The 17,829-nt window shown below is 59.9% G+C and overlaps 7 protein-coding genes across 7 annotated transcripts; 6 read left to right on the forward strand and 1 right to left on the reverse strand.

Moving 5' to 3' along the window:
• On the forward strand, positions 1-801 carry SPRG_20534 (hypothetical protein; the record flags this gene model as incomplete). The annotated part of the gene is made up of 1 exon (XM_012347227.1): positions 1-801. A coding segment is annotated over one exon (801 nt), but the record flags the coding sequence as incomplete, so codon positions are not given.
• Positions 802-2,337: 1,536 nt separating this feature from the next.
• Positions 2,338-3,501, forward strand: SPRG_20536 (hypothetical protein; the record flags this gene model as incomplete). The annotated part of the gene is made up of 1 exon (XM_012347228.1): positions 2,338-3,501. One exon carries the CDS (start codon positions 2,338-2,340, stop codon positions 3,499-3,501), a length of 1,164 nt encoding a protein of 387 aa, XP_012202618.1.
• Positions 3,502-4,864: 1,363 nt separating this feature from the next.
• SPRG_20537 (hypothetical protein) lies at positions 4,865-5,809 on the reverse strand (the record flags this gene model as incomplete). Its single annotated transcript, XM_012347229.1, has 1 exon — positions 4,865-5,809. One exon carries the CDS (start codon positions 5,807-5,809, stop codon positions 4,865-4,867), a length of 945 nt encoding a protein of 314 aa, XP_012202619.1.
• Positions 5,810-6,081: 272 nt separating this feature from the next.
• Positions 6,082-6,933, forward strand: SPRG_20538 (hypothetical protein; the record flags this gene model as incomplete). The annotated part of the gene is made up of 1 exon (XM_012347230.1): positions 6,082-6,933. One exon carries the CDS (start codon positions 6,082-6,084, stop codon positions 6,931-6,933), a length of 852 nt encoding a protein of 283 aa, XP_012202620.1.
• Positions 6,934-7,492: 559 nt separating this feature from the next.
• On the forward strand, positions 7,493-8,344 carry SPRG_20539 (hypothetical protein; the record flags this gene model as incomplete). The annotated part of the gene is made up of 1 exon (XM_012347231.1): positions 7,493-8,344. The coding sequence occupies one exon, from the start codon at positions 7,493-7,495 to the stop codon at positions 8,342-8,344; it is 852 nt and encodes a 283-aa protein (XP_012202621.1).
• A 954-nt stretch (positions 8,345-9,298) lies between these two features.
• On the forward strand, positions 9,299-10,420 carry SPRG_20540 (hypothetical protein; the record flags this gene model as incomplete). The annotated part of the gene is made up of 1 exon (XM_012347232.1): positions 9,299-10,420. One exon carries the CDS (start codon positions 9,299-9,301, stop codon positions 10,418-10,420), a length of 1,122 nt encoding a protein of 373 aa, XP_012202622.1.
• Positions 10,421-10,659: 239 nt separating this feature from the next.
• SPRG_20541 (hypothetical protein) lies at positions 10,660-17,823 on the forward strand (the record flags this gene model as incomplete). The annotated part of the gene is made up of 39 exons (XM_012347233.1): positions 10,660-10,714; positions 10,768-10,887; positions 10,926-11,069; positions 11,091-11,299; positions 11,347-11,438; positions 11,506-11,609; positions 11,655-11,776; positions 11,822-11,969; positions 12,016-12,104; positions 12,158-12,236; positions 12,286-12,421; positions 12,464-12,618; positions 12,659-12,738; positions 12,782-12,884; positions 12,932-13,040; positions 13,147-13,307; positions 13,351-13,536; positions 13,583-13,831; positions 13,879-14,078; positions 14,123-14,229; positions 14,279-14,427; positions 14,475-14,637; positions 14,696-14,758; positions 14,815-14,953; positions 15,004-15,149; positions 15,194-15,303; positions 15,353-15,438; positions 15,489-15,575; positions 15,623-15,730; positions 15,780-15,984; positions 16,020-16,212; positions 16,259-16,394; positions 16,452-16,597; positions 16,636-16,704; positions 16,749-16,878; positions 16,933-17,068; positions 17,117-17,203; positions 17,250-17,439; positions 17,487-17,823. 39 exons carry the CDS (start codon positions 10,660-10,662, stop codon positions 17,821-17,823), a joined length of 5,328 nt encoding a protein of 1,775 aa, XP_012202623.1.
• Between the last annotated feature and the right edge of the window lie 6 nt (positions 17,824-17,829).

Here is a 17,829-nt window from a genome sequence, read left to right on the forward strand (position 1 = left end):
GTACTCGCTGAGGCGGTGGCCGCGCGCCGACGAGAGGCGGACGTACTTGGTCTTGGTCGTCGTGCAGTCGACAAACGACGTGCTCGAGAGCTGGTCCCAGTTGCACGGCGCGACACTGGCCATCGCCCCGCGCTGGAACTGGTCGGTGCTCAGACAGTAGATCATGAACCCAATCTGACGCACGTAGATGCGGTTGTCGGCGATGAGCCACTGCTGCAGCTCCTGGGACGCGTTGCAGGGCGCTGTGCGCACGGTGCCATAGCCGACGTAAGGCCCCGACGGGTTGGGCACGGCCTCGAGGCACTGGCCGTTGCTCTTGGCCATCAACGTCTTGCCCGTGACGTTGTAGACGAGGACTTCGTTGCTGTTGGCGCGGACGACGTCCGTATAGACCTTGCCGTAGTACTCGGACGCGATGAGGCCCGACGCCGTGCAGAGCTGCTTCTCCTGGTAGCGCGGCGGAAGCGGGCTCGGGCACGGCGTGATGATGGTGCGGAGGTTGACGTAGTTGGTCTTGTACACCTGGATGGTGCAGTCGCCCGCGGGCGTGAAGACGAGGCGCTGCAGGTCGTTGCACTCGGGATGGTCGCCAAAGCAAATGCTGAGGTGGCCGGCCGTCGCGCTCATCTGGAGGAGCGACTCGAGGATCCAACCCGTGGGCCCGGGAAAGGCCTTGGCGCAGGCGTACGTCGCGTCGGTGAGCTCCTTGTTGCACGTGCCGGGCGGAAACTGCGCGGCGGCGGTCGCGAGGACCGCGGCAACGGTGAGGAGGCGCTGCATGTTGTTGCAAATCAAAAATGAGCTGGCGGCGCACAAGCCTCTGAACCCAAGGAATCGAGGCGCATAAACAAGTGGATCTAGTCGCATGCCACCCAAGGGGGCAGATGATAGCTGGCCTCCGAAGTAGCAAGTTGTGCAGCAGCTGGCTCGTTCCTCCTACCACACTCCTGCCCACTGGGTGCTAAAACAGAGATCTGAGAGCTGGTCTATATCCGTCCTAGCGATCAGAAAGCAGCGCTGAGTACCTCTCCTGCGCTCGTATATATATATATGAACGTGTTTCGCGTTATCTTCGTTGTTACAAAGAGTTCGCATACGTAGAGACTAGCAATCTCCTTCTTCTTCATTCGCTCGCCGGGCCGTGGCTGCGCAGGCGGCGGCGCGGGGCTGCATCTTGTTCTTCTGTAGTCGCGCGGGGACGCTTGTGGCCGCGGGTGAGGCCCATGATGACAAGTTCCGTAGATTCCTTCCAGGCGTCGCGATCGGCGGCAAAGCTACGCAGTTTGTTGAGGTCCTCGAGAGACGCCAGCGACTGAGGCGGCGTCAACGACTGGAGGTCGCGGTGCAGGACGATCGGCAACGTGATCTTGGTGCGGCCTAGGAAACGGGGCGCCTCGGGAGCGGCAAAGAAGCGGGCGGCGGCAATGTTGGCAGGGACGTCTTTCTTCAGGCGCAGCACGTGGCCCAGCAGGCGCCAGCGTTGGCGGGCGACGATCTCACTCAGCGGCACACTCTTACAGCGCTTGTAGAGCGCGACGTCGCCGAGCGTGTTCGGGTAAAAGATGCCTAGAAGACGACGCAGCTGCCGGCGATGGAAGCTGTCAAGGCCCGCCAGACTTGTTGGCGTCAGGGCCCACGTGCCACAGTTGTACAAAAGGACCGGGAGCACGTAGCACTTGTACAGCCGCACACGGTTGCCTTCCGAGATGAGGCCTCGACGCATCCAGATCTTCCACATGTTGTTGAACGCCTGCGCTCGTGTACGCCTATATGCTGTGTGGCCTGAGCACATCCGAGCAGCGACGGAAGAGTCATGAACTGCATCTGCAACTGCAACTCAATTGAGCGTACTAACAAATTGAACAAAGTGGACGCATTGCTGTCTATTCCCTAGCTAATAGAAGACCCTTGGGCGTCAGCCAAGTCAATTATGCATGGATCCTCATTTGACCCCCGTACAATACACAATGTTGTACGTGTACGCGTACACAACGTACGGTCGTAGGCTAAAAGGTTTGATTGGCTCTTTCCCAGCCAATCAGATGTCCACTTGCCATCCCCTTCATCGCCCTGTGGTACAATATATTGTAGCAGGTGAGAGCGACGTGGGCGAGGTGCGTCTTAACGCGTGGTCGGGATTGATGACAGCGACTGCGTCATGGTACCGCTCCGCTGCGACAACGGCGGCGGCGGTCGGCGCGGCTCGCGGCCTCTTGTCGACCATCGTCTTTTGCGCCTCAAAGCCGCGCAAATGAACTTGCACCACAATGCCATCCCGACGCTCTCTGTGTGAATGCAATCGAGAATGCCCATTGAAACTCAAAACTGTTGTATGTTATGGAAATGAAACATGGAAATAAGATCTTAGCTCGAGAATGCATCAATGGACCACATCTGGTTGGGGTTGTTGGGGGTGCACGCCCACATCTGCGCGTGGCGATCGGCGTACGTCGGGTCGGCGTCGAGGCACTGACCAGCGTGGGTCGCGTGCTCGAGTGTCTTGGTGGTCGGGTTGAAGTTCCACTTTTGGTTGGCGTTGTTCACATCGCAGGCCCACGTGTGCACCTTGAACTTGCCGTCGGCGCTGTCCTTGAAGGCGTCGAGGCACTGGTTGTTGCTGGCGACCTTGAACATCTTGTTGGGCTTGTCCCAGACAAAGAGCTCGTTGAAGTTATTGGCGGGCGCGTTGACAAAGAGGTTGGCGTAGTACTCGCTGAGGCGGTGGCCGCGCGCCGACGAGAGGCGGACGTACTTGGTCTTGGTCGTCGTGCAGTCGACAAACGACGTGCTCGAGAGCTGGCCCCAGTTGCACGGGCCCAGGCTCGCGACGGCGCCCCGCTTGAACTGGTCGGTGCTCAGACAGTAGGTCGAGAAGCCTGCGTCGGTGGTCGTGACGCGGTCGCCAGCGATCGTCCATTTTTGCAGCTTCTTGGACCCGTCGCAGGGCGCTGTGCGCACAATGCCGTAGCCAAAGTTGGGCTGCGGCATGTTGGGCACGGCCTCGAGGCACTGGCCGTTGCTCTTGGCCATGAGCGAGCCGCCGGTCGTGTTGAAGACGAAGACTTCGTTGCTGTTGGTGCGCACCACGTCCGTGTACACGTTGCCGTAGTACTCGGACGCGACGAGGCCCGACGCCGTGCAGAGCTGCTTCTCCTGGAGACGCGGCGGGAGCGGGCTCGGGCACGGCGAGATGACGGTGCGAAGGTTGACGTAGGAGCCCTTCCAGACGTTGATCGTGCAGTCGCCGGCGGGCGTGAGCGCGAGGCGCTGGAGGTTGTTGCACTCGGGCACGTCGCCGTAGCAGATGCTGAGGTGGCCGGCCGTCGAGCCAATGTTGGCCAGCGCCTCGCCGAGCATGCCCGACGGGCCGTTGAAGACCTTGGTGCACGCGTAGGTCGCGTCGGTCAGCTCCTGGTTGCACGTGCCGGGGACCTGGGCGGCGGCGGTGGCGAGAAGCACCGAGAGGAGGTGCGCGCACTTCATGTTGATGGACGAAATTGAAAAGTGAGTGGCTCCAGATTGCACTTGTACGGGCGGAATGGCTCTACCAGATGGTGCTGGCGCCAAAAATTCTCGGTCGACCAGGACGACGGCTCGTGTTGCAGCTGTACGTCGCTGACCACGCCGAGACCGACAACGATCCTGCGAGCATGGACCTGAACGCGGTCGCTCGCGACAGTGAGGATCGCGGCGGAGCCAGCTCACGTTGCAGTTCGTTCGAACCTGGCGCATGAAAAAGCGTGCAAGGTGCGATGCGGCGCTGCTTGGTCGGCGTTCGTTCGTGCGCTGCGAGGCTTTGCGGCCTCCTCTCAACCCAACACGCTTCATTTTTCAAGCGCCTTTGCTTTGCACGTTTCTTGTCGTCCAAAGTAGGTACCATTCCACCGGTTGTCGCACTTGAAGCTTCCGAGCGCCTGTCGTCGGTAGCCCAGCTGCTCGATTCCGACGGCTTCAATCCTACAGCCTTCCTGTACGCCCCGATGCACGAGACTTGGTGGCTTCAGCGCCAAGCAGACGAGAAAGTCAGCGCTTTCTGTTTCTACAAGGCGTGAACGGTTGCCGGCAACGCGGGGTGCCGGGTTGTATTGGTGTATGCGCCAAGTGCCTGTTTTATGCGACACCAAGCTCTTGTCCAAGTTGAGTGTACGCGGCTCTACCGCCCGAATCGTCGACGCTGCGACAGTGGTCGCATGCCATGCAGCAAACGAGTCGGAGCCTCACGAGGTACCTGCCGATGGCCTAGGAGTCGACGCTACAGGAATATTGATTTTGCGTTGCACTGCAGTCCCTTGAGGCTGCGCGGTCGCAAGGGCCAACCACCTCGTCTTCGCGCCAATGAGATCGTGGAAGCATCTTCAACTGCGACAGATTCACTCACTTGCGCCAGCGCCCAAGCTACTGTCGACGAACTCGAGGCGGTGCATGGTACCGAACCCTGGCGAACGAATGTGGCAAGCGTCTCGGACACGACCAGCGACCAGGTGATCGTGCACGTGATGCGGTTGCAACGGCTTGGGTGCCAAGGCTCGCCAATGTCGAGTTTGCACTTCCGAACGCGTAGACCAAACATTTGCATTCTATCAACGTATCAAATGGCAAGTACTGTCGGGTGGTCCGAGTACAGGAGCCTGCGTACGACCTCGAGCGAGCTTTCACTCGGCGAGTGGGGTCCACCACGGGATGGATCTCTCCGTGCGCAGCTCACTCCCAACGACCAAGTGCTGGTGCTGACTCCCACGCATTCAGGCGTAGCACTACGTCTGCGAAGTCTTTCAGTTAGTTTTTGTGCTAATTCGATTTCAACGCGAACACGTTTGATTGATTGATTGATTGATTGATTGATTGATTGTATCAAATGGCAAAACTAGGTTTCGACAAGGTCCCAGTGGCCCGTCGATGGCTGCCACCGGTAGCGCTGCTCTGCACTGAGAATTGCCGTGCGCTCGTCATCACTCAGGTCGAGGACGGCTCCCGCCGCGTCAAAACGCGCCTTCAAGTCGGCAACGAACTTGGGGCCCTCGGCTGCGGGCGACGTCGAGAATCGCTGCAGGAGCTCGGCGTCCGAGAAGCCCCGTACATGGGCGAGATACTGGCGCATGCGTGCGGCCGGGAGGTCCGAGTGCATCCAAAAGCTGCGGTACGGGCCGACGACGCACTCGAGGGCCGGCTCGGCCTTGAGCACATAGAGCGGCGTCGCGGGCGTCGACGTCGTGCGCCGGAGAAAGTTGGGACCGCGGTACGCGCCGGGCGCGTAGTCGATGGGCGCGAGCTGTGCATCGCCGTCCAGAGTCGGCAGCGCGAGGAGGCCACGGACCTTGGGCTGCGACGGCGACGACCCTGGCACCGTGTTGGTCTGGCCGGTCGCCCAGAGGAAGATCGAAGAGGACGCAGGTGCTGCGTGCATGGCGTCGACGATACTCGCGATGATGCCGGCGCCGACGTCGCCTTCGTCCATGTAGCCGCCGACGACAGCGATGCGCGTGTCGACGGCGCCGAGCGTGCGCTGCCAGTGCGCAAAGAGGAAGGCCACTTGGCCCGGCGAGTCGACGTGCGCGAGGCAGAAGCAGGTCGGCGACTGGAGCACGAGGATGCAACACGTCGTCGCGTCGTCCGAGGCGAGCGCGAGCGGCGCCGACGCGAACGAGTAGGCGGCTTCGCCCTGCGCCACGTAGAGCACGGGGAATCCGCGCGCGTAGCTCGAGTCGTCGGTCGTCGCCAGCACCGGCGCGCCGAAGAAGGCGTCCGCCGCAGCGCAGAGCGCCGGCGAGGCCGCGATCTCGTCCGCCGTCGTCGTCGGCGTCACCAGCATTGCGTGCGATTGTGGGCACGCCCCCTCTTACCGCCCGTGCCACAAATAGCCACCTATAGATCTGATATACCACATTTACTAGCTTTTCACGCTCCCAACCTTCGCATGAGGCCAGCCGGGCTCGCGCTTCTTCAAGTCGGTCGAGCATCTGCGCCGGACGCGCTCCATTCCAACGTGTTGGCTTTATGGCGCGGAGCTGTCGAAGAGGCTGTGCTGCAGTAGTAATCAGGCACGATCATCTCGCCACCGCATTCTTCAATTCGCCGCCTACCATGCTACGTCCACTGACCATCGCCGCCGTCCTCGCGACGGCCACCGCGCAGCTCCAAGAGAAGAGACTCTGCACGGCGACCGGGCTCATTGTCTCCGAGTTCTACGGCAATCTCTACGCGGACGTCGTACGGTCCAACAGCAACGAAGTCTTTGCTTACAACCCCACGGACAAGACGCTCATGGCCACGAGCAACGGCGAGTGCCTCGAGGCGCAGCCGTTCCCGCCGCGCCCGTACTTGGGCTACGGCGCCTTGAGAACCGCGCCGTGCTACCCGTCCAAGCCCATGCAGCAGTGGACGCTCCAGAACGACCGCGTCTACATCGCCGAGTCCAAGTCGCTGCCCGCGTACTGCATTGATGCGCACTCGATCTTCCAGCCCGGCGGCAACGTTGGCGTCGGGCCGTGCGACTTTGAGAAGGTGACGTCGGCCACACTGCTCGACTGCACGGTGGCCAAGACCAAGTACGTCGCGCTCAAGACGCTCACGACCGGCAAGCGCCTCAGCGAGTATTACAACAGCCTGTACGCCAACGTGCCCGCCAACAACTTGAACGAGATCTTTGTCTGGGACAAGCCCAACAAGATGTTCAAGGTCGCAACCAGCGGCAAGTGCCTCGACGCATACAGAGACCCAAAGAAGATGTACCACATGCACATGTGGGACTGCGACGTCGCCAACCCCAACCAGAAGTGGAACTACGACCCGAGCACCAAGACGCTCGAACATGCGACACACGTTGGCATGTGCTTGCACGCCGACCCGACGTACTACGACTTCCGCGCGCAAATCATGCCCTGCACCGCCAACAACCCCCTCCAGCAGTGGACCATTGGCCCGCTCCTTGCTTGATACATTGATATCTCTCACTAAGATATTCTTATTTGGTGCATAACTACATACTGGCTTTTCATACGAGCCAACTAGTATTGTACATATAGAACTGCTCTACCGGATCGGTTGAGAGTCGTCAACGCACGCTTGGACCGAGGCGGGAGGTGCCATTCGTATGCAGCTATTGGCACACTCTTCTTTAAAGCGCTGACATAGACAGAGAGAACGACCACATGCGCCGACGACTATAGCGCGAGGATGAACACACGTCGTCTTCAGCATTCGAGTGTTGAACAAGTCGGCGGTGGCGCCATCTTCGTCGCAGTCAACGCCAGCATTGTGGCTGCCACAAGTAGTAGCTGCCAATGCCACAAATACATAAATCACCCAAAACAGGCCAGGCAGAGCACGAGGCTTCTTCAACTCACTCGAGCATCTGTCCGCAACGCGCTCCATTCCAACGGGTTGATTGTGTGGAGCAGAGCAGCTGTAGAGAAGGTTGAGAGAAGGTTGCGATGGGCCCTTGCCAAGTGCAAACTCGCCACTTCATTGTTCAATTCACCCCGTCCTCTGCAATATGCTGCGCCCACTGACCGTCGCCGCCGTCGTCGCAACTGCCGTCGCGCAGCTCCAAGAAAAGAAGTTTTGCTCGGTGACCGGGCTCATTGTCTCCGAGTACTACGGCCGCATTTACACGGACGTTGTCCGCTCCAACAGCAACGAAGTCTTTGTCTACAACGCCACGGCCAAGACGTTGATGGCCAAGAGCAACGGCCAGTGCCTCGAGGTGTACGCCTACCCGCCGCACCCGTACTTGGGCTACGGCTCGTTGAGCACGTTGCCGTGCGATGCGTCCAAGGCGCTGCAGCAGTGGTCGCTCGAGAACGACCGCGTCTACATCGCCAAATCCAAGTATCTGCCCGCGTACTGCATGGAATCGCACAACGCCTTCCGGCCTGGGTCCACCGCCGGCGTCGGGCCCTGCGACTTTAGTGAGGTGGCCGCCGACACCGTGGTCGACTGCGCGACCGTCAAGGACAAGTACATCACCATCAAGACGCTCAAAACCGGCAACCGCCTCAGCGAGTACTACACGGGCCTGTACGCCAACGCGCCCGCCAACAACGCCAACGAGCTCTTTGTCTGGGACAAGCCCAACAAGATGTTCAAGGTCGCCAGCAACAACCAGTGCTTGGACGCGTACAAGGACGCCAACGGCAAGTTCCAGGTGCACACGTGGGCCTGCGACGTCAAGAACGGCAACCAGAAGTGGAACTTCAACCCGACCACCAAGACACTCGAGCACGCGACCCACACTGGTCAGTGCCTCGACGCCGACCCGACGTACACCGATCGCCACGCGCAGATGTGGGCATGCACCCCCAACAACGCCAACCAGCAGTGGTCCATCGACACCTTCTATGGCTGATTGCATATACTTGATACCTTTCGTGTCATTAAATCCCAATAACGTGGTTTTTGGGAGCGAAACTAGCAGCGTTTAACTGGAGCTTGCTCGTCCTGAACCTGGAAAAGGCCGGATTTACACGCTATGACAGTGTCAACATGCGATCGCAAATGACTCTGTTCAGGCTCGCAGCGCTGCAACGAAGTGGGGTCGGGTTGCTAGCGTAAAGTGCAATGTCGACAACTAGGGAAGCATTTGGCTCGCGGCGACGAGCTTTAGTGTAGCCGAGCTGACGACGAAATTGGCTTCGTTGTGGCTGGCGAGCTCTTAAACAACGACATCATTTCTCTTGAGCGCCGTGGTGCGGACCAGTCGCTCTTACTCGAAGCCGCCTTGGCAGGCGTCTCTCTGGATGCGCGCGAGTCGATCTTCTCGAGCGCAGCCATCTTGGCTGCATCGGCCTCACGGGCGCGTGCTGTCGCATGGCCCCAGCTGTCGCTGCGTGGCTCGTCTTCCTTGGTCGGCTTGTCCCTCTTGGCGCACCGCCATAGCCTCAGTCAGCGCGGCAGCATATAACGTTAGGCTCGTCGCATCGTGACGCTTTTGCTCAACGTAAATCTTTGCACGCTGACCAATCAGAACGCAGATCCACTGTGCATTTTGCCCAATCAGAGACTACTCGATGGCCCATCGGCGAGCACCTGCTGGAGCAGCAGATCGCCCACGCATTATCCGTGGGCTGGTGTCTATTACCAGGAGGCTTCTGCCATTTTGAGTACGACGATGCAGCCCGAGTCGGAATGCATAGCTTGCCGTTGCTGGCTTCTCGATCGCACCAGCTGCGATAACGCCTTCTCGCCGCAAAAAAAGTGGGCAGCCGAATGATATGCGTGAAGAGGATCGGGATGCTTCCATCCTTTCGACAGCTCCTTCGACGCTGACCACTTTGCGACTCGCCACCTCACCCACAGCAGCATGCACCGTTCGCTGCTTCTGGCCGCGCTCCTCGCGTCGGCAGCTGCGCAGTTCACGCCTGGCACGTGCAACAAGGAGCTATCGGACGCAGCGTTTGCGTGCGCCAAGCTCTTTCCTAGCCCGTCGGGGTCGCCAGCCGACTCGTTCAACCAGATTGCGTCGCCCGACGGCCACTTGCGCATCTGCTACGGCGACGTGCCCGAGTGCAACGACCTCCAGCGGCTCGCGCTGACGCCGGCCGGCGACTGCACGGTCCTGGTCTGGAAGGGCGGGTATGTCAACCTCAAAACGGTCATCTCGCCGTGCCCGAACCCGCTCCCGCCGCGCCTCCAGGAGAAGCGGCTCTGCACCGCGACGGGGCTGATTGCGTCCGAGTTTTACGGCCGCATTTACACGGACATTGTCCGCAACAATGCCAACGAAGTCTTTCTCTACAACGTCACCGCCAAGACGCTCGTCGCCAAGAGCAACGGCCAGTGCCTCGTCGCCGTGCCCGGCCCGCCGCACCCGTACTTGGGCTACGGCGGCGTCATGACCGTCCCATGCCAGCCGTCGGCGCCGCTGCAGCAGTGGACCATCCAGGACCAGCGCGTTGCGGCGACGACCGCCGGGATGGCCTCCTTCTGCCTCGACACCAACCCGTTCCAGCGCGGATCGGGCGCCAGCGTTGGGCCGTGCAACATGGGCGCTCTCTCGACGACAACGTTCGTCGAGTGCGCAAGCCTCACGACCTCCTACATCACCATCAAGACGCTCACGACGGGCCACCGCCTCAGCGAGTACTACACCAGCCTGTACGCCAACGCGCCCGCCGACAACTTCAACGAGCTCTTCACGTGGGACAAGCCCAACAAGATGTTCAAGGTCGCCAGCAACAACCAGTGCTTGGACGCGTACAAGGACGCCAACGGCAAGTTCCAGGTGCACACGTGGGCCTGCGACGTCAAGAACGGCAACCAGAAGTGGAACTTCAACCCGACCACCAAGACACTCGAGCACGCGACCCACACTGGTCAGTGCCTCGACGCCGACCCGACGTACACCGATCGCCACGCGCAGATGTGGGCATGCATTCCCAACAACCCTAACCAGCAGTGGTCCATCGACACCTTTTATGGTTGATTCCTTGATACTATGGGGTTGATACTTTTAGCGAAAATACATGTTAAGTCCTTCGCTTACCTCCATGCGCTTCGAGGACATCGCAGCGAGCAGTCGCACGTACTATGTTGGAATGTTCACGCTCGTGCTGTGCCTCAGTCTCGTAGCAGCCGTGGCCGAGCCAATGCAATGGTACGAATTAGAAAAGGTGCGCACGAATTACGTTAAAACGTACTCGGCGGCGACAGTTTCACTCGACGATGGCCTGGCGCTGGGCCGCGATCAGTAGCGCGGTGGGCATGGCCTTGGCCGCCGGTACGCTTGCCTGAGGCTGCCAGCTCGAGCTCATGCAGCTACTACCATGGTAGGACCTGCCTTTACGTCGACGCTCGTGCAGCTCGACCGGTGCACGCCGTCGTCGACGACCGCGGCTTGCCTCGCGTACGAGCGCTGCAAGGCGACGCATCGCTGTGGCCGCGCGGTCGAAGGTACCGCTCCGTCGCCGCCAAGTCTCACGCATGGCTAGAGTACACGATCGCGACGGCGACGCTGCAGAGCTTTGGGCAGCAGTTTTCCGAGGGCAACCGCACGGCCATTCCGCTCATGAACGACTTTGAGGACTGGAAGACGGGCATGCTCGGCTGGCGCATAGCGCCCAGTACGTCGTCTGGTTCGAGGACGATGCAGTAAGGAAGAGACGTAGGCTTTGCGCCGCCGACGCCCTTTGGCCTCTCCTCGTTCGCGTGGCCGGTCCTCGGGTCGCTCGAGCTCGCGCACGGGACGCTTCTCATTGACACGACGACCGCTCGCATCAGCGGCGACGTCACTCTGCAGGGCGTCGTGACGCAAACGGCCGCCAACACGACGGTCGCCGTCTTCAATTTCCTCACGCTCTACCTCGTACTCCGCTGTTGAGATTTCGTTGAATTTCATCGCCTCTTGTCTAGGGCGACCAAGTCCGCGTGCAGCTTAAAGGCGCCAACGCACTCGCGCTCCTCAGTCGCAGCAGCGCGGTCATTGACACACCGCTCGTCGCACCGTCGGGCATGCTCGGGGGTTCCGGGGGGCGGGTACTCGGCGCTGTACAATACCAACGGTCCTGGCAGCAGCAGCGTGCGCGCGTACGTGCATACCATCTCAACAACGGCGACGGTCGCGCCAACGATCCAGCAAGTGACCACCCGCGCGGCCCCGGGCCAGACCATCCGAGGTATCTTGTTGGTTTTGCTCGCTTTTTTCAATTTTCGACCTGTAGGAAGCTTTGTGCTGCAGCTGCGCCACGTCAATTCATCCGAAATTCCCTTTGACGCGTCGGCGCTCGACGTCAAGCGAATCATAGAAGACAGCTTTGCGTCCGTCCACGTGGGCGTGGTCGAAGTACGTTCTTGGTACAGCCTTCGTCGACTAACGTGGACCATTTAGGTCCATAAAATCGGCCAAGACGTCGCCAGTGTGGGCCGCACGTGGCGCATCACGTTCTTGACGGCCGCCGGACAAGTACCGCTGCTCGCGAGCTTTTCTCGACTCACGGGACTCGACTCGACCGTCGAAACGAGTCTTCTCTCCCCAGGTTGGCTTCGTGTCAAGTATAAGACTCTGTACTGATCCAATCGTAGGCAACCAACTCGACGGCTTCTTTCGCCTTGGATTCCTTGGGCAGCTGTCGCCGCCGATTGCGTACAACATCAAGCCTCGCGCGTTCGAGGTAGGTCATGTAGCACCGTCGTCTCGTCTCCTCACTCGGTTGACACTCCGTAGTCGCTCTTACTCCAGGCTTTCAATCTCACGACGGCGTACGTGCAGCGCTCGGACCCACTCGACCAGTGCGCCCAAGGAGGTGCAATTCTGATCGTCTGTCATGCGGAAATTAAGACACTTGAAAGTAGGCATCGTTGGCCAGCCAAGTCCGAGTGAGCCTGCGTGGCTCTTGCCCGACTCGGCCAGTCCGTCGCCGCCGCTCTGTGGCTCAGCGCCGTCCACTGTGCGCGGCTATATCTGGAACGTTCAAGTCACAACGACGCGGTGCGAATGGTTGTGCGATGCTTGCTACATCCCTTGGACTAGCGGCAACGTCAGCCCCACGAGCCCCACAACGTTCTTGACGCCGACACCTCTCGACGCGTTCGTGGCCGTCACCGCCAACTCGGAAGGCCCAACGCTGCTCGGCGCCGGCGCCTCGGTCATCATCTCGAGCGCGCTCGGGTTTTCCATGGCCTACGGTACCTCGCGTCGCGGGAAGTCGACCTCACCTCCCGGCAGGTGGGGCCGGTGGTGCTTACGGTGGTGTTGGTGGCGCTGGATATAGCAGTCCACGACCTCCGTTGACCTACGGGGACGCGGTAGTCTGCCCATACTGTCGGTATCTGCTAGATGAGCTGCTAGGCGATATCAGACCTTATTGGCGGAAGTGGCGGCGCCGGTGGCGGCCAAGTCGCCATCGATATTTTGCCGCATCCGAGACCCATCCTAGGGGGCGCAGGTGGCGGTACGCACGCGACGTGTGGCATTTGCCGTGTGTAACTATACCACTAGGTGCCATGTACATTGGCGCCGTCAATGATGTGACGATCGGACCGTCGGGGCTGCTCACGGTAAATGGCGCCCCGGGCGAGGCCGGTTTCTTTCCCGGCGGCGGTGGCAGGTACTTGAAACCTTGATACTTTTTCTCGAGTTGCCGGCTGTGTCTAGTGGCGGATCGCTCGTCGTGACCAGTGGTACGAGCGTCCACGTCCTCGGCGTACTCCAAGCGGTGGCGGCGCTGGCGGCAGCAGCAGCCAATATCCGCTCGGCGGCGGTGCGGGTGGCGGCGGGCGCATCAGCATCCAAGCCCATGCCTACGCCGTCGCACCGACCGGTGCGATGCTCTCGCAAGGCACGCTGCACTTGGACCTTCAGACCCAACTCCAGTGTACTACGATTTGGGCTTTGGTTGCGTTTGAGTTTGATGCTAGTGTCCCACGACCCGTTTCGAGGCGCGGCCCAAACCGCCAAATCGCTCTACTTGGCCAAGTACACGTTGGACCCAAACCCGCGCATGGAAGGCCCCGCGTACGCGTTCCCGCCGTCGCGGCCGGCGCGCATCTCGTACTTTACGATGGTCGGCGCGACGCAAGAAGGGACGCTTGCTACGAACCGAGGTGCGATATTCAACGGCCTAAATTGAGATTGCTACAAGAAAACAAGGTGCGGTGTTTGGGGCCATCGGCGATGCCGACGCCACGACCTTCGTGTGGGCCATTGGACTCGTCAACGGCCGCTTCACGTACGGAGCAGGGCTTTCGAAGCACGCGCAGCCGCTTCGCGAGCTCTACACCGAACCCGTGGTGCCTTTCCGATGGTATCAAGTTGATGTTTTCATGGACTGGACACGCTACACGCTCTCGATCCGACTCAACGGCGTCACGGTGGCTACCAACGTGGCCTTTGCGACAGGTATCGATCGTATAAATGGAGGTGTGGGAGGCGCAACTCGGCTCTAGACACGCTCGCGACGGTCGGCATCTACCTCGTCGATGCGATGCAGACGTGGTGGGATGAGATCTACGTTGGCAGCGACGAGACGCTGCAGTTTGCATGTCCCCGCATGCACCCCGTCACGGGTCGACTCTCGGTGGCTCCGCGACCGCGGCCGCTTTGGAACCCGGCCGTTCTAGGGCCGACCACCGCGTTCAGCGCCAAGGTAGACACGGATGGAATTGCAAATGTTGTGGACATGTTGGCTAGGTCCGCCATGCAAGCCACGTCTCCGCCCGCGCTATCTACCGTTACAATGACGGCGGCTTGGTCCCGAACGATGGACCCGCGCACCGGTCGTACTTGAACGATATTCGGTACCAACTTACTTTTGGCATGGAAAAGAGGCCGAATCGCGTGAACCAGAGATGCGCGAACCTACGACGGGTCGGACGACACGCTCATCGGTCTCGGCGAGCTACTGCACGTAGCACTGCCAATGGACCCGTCGATCGTGCCACCGTTAACGCCCAGCCCGGACGCGCCGCCACAGGCGACCTTGCGCACCCCCGACGGTGCGACGGCCAGTCATGTGGGATGGCTCACGACGGAGTTCTATTAGAGACCGCCTACTGGTACAGTGAAGTGTACCATGGCAGTAGTGGCGGCATCGGCGCCTGCTCGACCCATGACGGCGGTCGTACGTGGCGCAACGAGGGCGTGATGCTGCATTTCGCCAACTTGAGCGACCCCTTTGGCAACACGCTGCAACGGTCGCTGCGCGGGTCGCGACCCAAGGCACAAGACATGCATGAAAATGGTTCCAGAACGTGGTTCAATTAGGTGGTTTTTAACGCGAACGGCCAATTTGTCCTGTGGCTGCACGTCGACAACGCTGCAAATCAGGTTTGGCTCCAATGGCGGTACGATAGCATGACCGAAGTCCGCTAGATGGGCTTGAGTGGCGTCGCGGTCGCCGCGTACCCCAACGGGCCGTTCCAGTTTCTTAGGAGCTTCTACCCGATGGCCGCGACCGAGGCGCCGGGGGGACAGCCCATCAACGAAACTCACGACCACACGGTCTTTTGCACCAGCAATACGGTTCTTCTTCTGCTGCGATGCACACAATTCACTGAGAAATTGGGTTGTAGGAAGCCTACCTCGTGCAGAGTTACTTCAAGACGGTCGAGTACTGGCTGCCGCGGCCCATCATGGACCCGCTCTGGGAAAGCGTCAAGCACGCGGACGGCTCGACGTACTTTGCGCTCAATTACCACCGCGCCTTCTTCTCCGATGCGTACGATGCACAACTTGTCTATGAAACGAAGGACACGATGGTAGGTATGACAACGTCGACGACATTTACCTCCAGCGCTTTCGGTCCGAAGACATTGACTGGAGCATCTCGTGCTGCAACCGCACAACGCATGTGTGCTCGACCAGCGTCGTGAGTACGTACTACCTCTCGAGTTGATAGATTGAACGTTGAGTGCGGGGTAGTTGCCAATCGGTACTGTCCGCCGCAGTACCGCAAACAAGTCAACGGCCAAGGCCAGGGCGGACGCTCGATCCAGTCGCGCTACAAGGTGCGACGACCCGACAGTCTCAACAACACGTTGAAAATGCACTGGCTTAGGACCCCAATGACCCCGAAAACAACGCGTTCCGAGCGCACTCGGTGCCGTCGCACACAGACTGGGGCTTCTCCGTCTACAACATCAAGGTCGACCGAGTTGATGCGGCCACGCTGACGAGAAGAGCGATGCGTAGACGTGGCGGGGCACGTACTTTGATGCGCTCTCAACCAACATCACGCGGCTCCTCTTTGAAACGTTTGCGGGCATGTCGAGCGCCTACGCGACGCCTCCGTCCCTCCAAGTGGGCGACCTCTCGGGTGCGATGCCGGCATAAACATCGTTCTCGCTAGGTCACGTACCCGCTGCCAGGCGAGAGCGCGCCGTATATCAACGTGACGGACCCGCCCAACGTCCTCGAGTTGATCCTTGAGACGATGGGCGTCCCGCTGCCGCGGTCGTTCGTCGCCAAGTTTGACGACTTTGATATCAAGTACATTGACGGGAACGGCGACGGCAAAATTACGCTGGACGAGCTCGCGACGCTGGTACCACACGGTGTTGTAGACACTGTATTTGACCGGCCGGTGTAGCAAACAAAGGCATCAAAGTGCTGAGCACCGCGACGTACAATCTGTTCCAGACAGAGTTTGCGGCACTGAAACGCGCCCAGCTCCAAGCGCTCAACCCGAACGGGGACGACAAAGTGACGTACGCAGAGTTTGCTGCGTGGATCGGCAACGACCCTGGCCTCATGTTTGACCGCTTTGACTTGGACAAATCCGGGTTTCCAAACACTGGATTTGTACAGTGTCTAATGACGCGATGGTAGGTACTTGGACGAGAACGAGCTCTCGCGCTTCTTCATCGACCGCCAGCTTCCGCGCTTGGACCTAATTTCGATCCTTCTGGACCCTGACTTTGACGGCCGCGTCTACTACGACATGTTTGAGAGCTTTGTCCTCAACGTATGTATCAACGTATCAACGTATCACTTCTTCGCCCTGACTTTATGGCATGGATAGGCCACGACGGTGCTCTTTGTGCAGTACGATTTTGACCGCTCCAACAGCCTTGACAGCGGCGAAATCGCACTGCTTGAAGCCGACCTCGGCGTCACCTTCCTCGACACGTCGGTCCTCGCACGGCTCGTGGACCCGACTTCGCAACTGTACCCTCACTTTGGTTCGTGATCTTATGGAGTCTTAGGTTGACCTTTTCCGCGTACCAGCAGTGGATGAGCGCTTCGACAAGCCTCGTCCATGACCGCGTCCAGCAGTACCCTGCGGCACCATCGCGAGAGCCTTGCAATGATGTTCTAGGTACAAAATCGACAATGCAATCGTGTCGACGCGACCCGACCGGATGACGGGCCCTCTCCACGTCGTCGAGCAGCGCCGGGCAAAATATCTCAGCATCTCACGCCTCGCACCCGACTTTCTCTCGACCGAGGTAGCAATTGTTGATTTTGGCTATTTTTGATGGTTTTCAACATTTCTGCACTAGGCCCTCGTGGTTGAAATGGAAGGCGACTTTGACGGCGAGGGCTCGCTCGTTGACTTTGCGCGCTTCAATATTCCCTTTGCCGATCTCAGTGCTCTCGCAACACCCCCGCGCACTGTACCCTTTCGTCAATTTCTCGGTAGACACATCGACAAGCATAACCTAACCCGCGCCATGATCTCCATAGCACCCGCCGACTTTGGTCACGTGGCGAGTTACTGGAACGGCTACCAATGGGAGCTCCGACCGTCGGCGCCCGCTCGCTTCACCTACGGTGCGGGACATTTCAAGATACATGTGACGTGAGCGCGTCATTTTAGGCACCGAATGTGCGACGCTCACGCCGACCAACAACGCCGACTGTCTACCGTGCGCGTCGCAGTCGCCGTACATGTCTCCGCTTGTCCTGCAGTACCAAAGCCTCGTGCCGACGCTGGACCAGTGTCGCAACGACAAGGCGCTCGATGCGTACATCAAGCAGTTTGACCAGCAAGTGTCAATCACGCTTCGGTACGATGCCTCGTCTTTGACTCGTTTTGACGATATTACGGCTTTAGCTTCCAGCAAGTGGCGCAGCTGACCTCGGCGGGTGTCCAGCCGCACTATACGCCGTGCTTCAACCAGTCCGAGTCGGTGCCGTGCGATGTGTTCCAGGCGTACGAAGGCGGCGTCGGCGATGCGTCGCAGGCCACACCGTGGAATGTGGCGTGGGACCGGAGTCCCCGCAACGTCGGCACGTCAACGAAATTGCGCGCGAGTCCGATGCAGTCCACGTCGTTTGGGCAAACCTTTGCCGAACGGTACCCGGATCGATCCCGAGCTCCGCCAAGTACACTCGATATCAACTCGACCAACGTGCCCGACCAATACGGCAACGTCCTCGGCGGTGGCTAGTGTTTC

Source organism: Saprolegnia parasitica (assembly GCF_000151545.1).
Source record: "Saprolegnia parasitica CBS 223.65 unplaced genomic scaffold supercont2.34, whole genome shotgun sequence".
Taxonomy (NCBI): domain Eukaryota; phylum Oomycota; class Saprolegniomycetes; order Saprolegniales; family Saprolegniaceae; genus Saprolegnia; species Saprolegnia parasitica.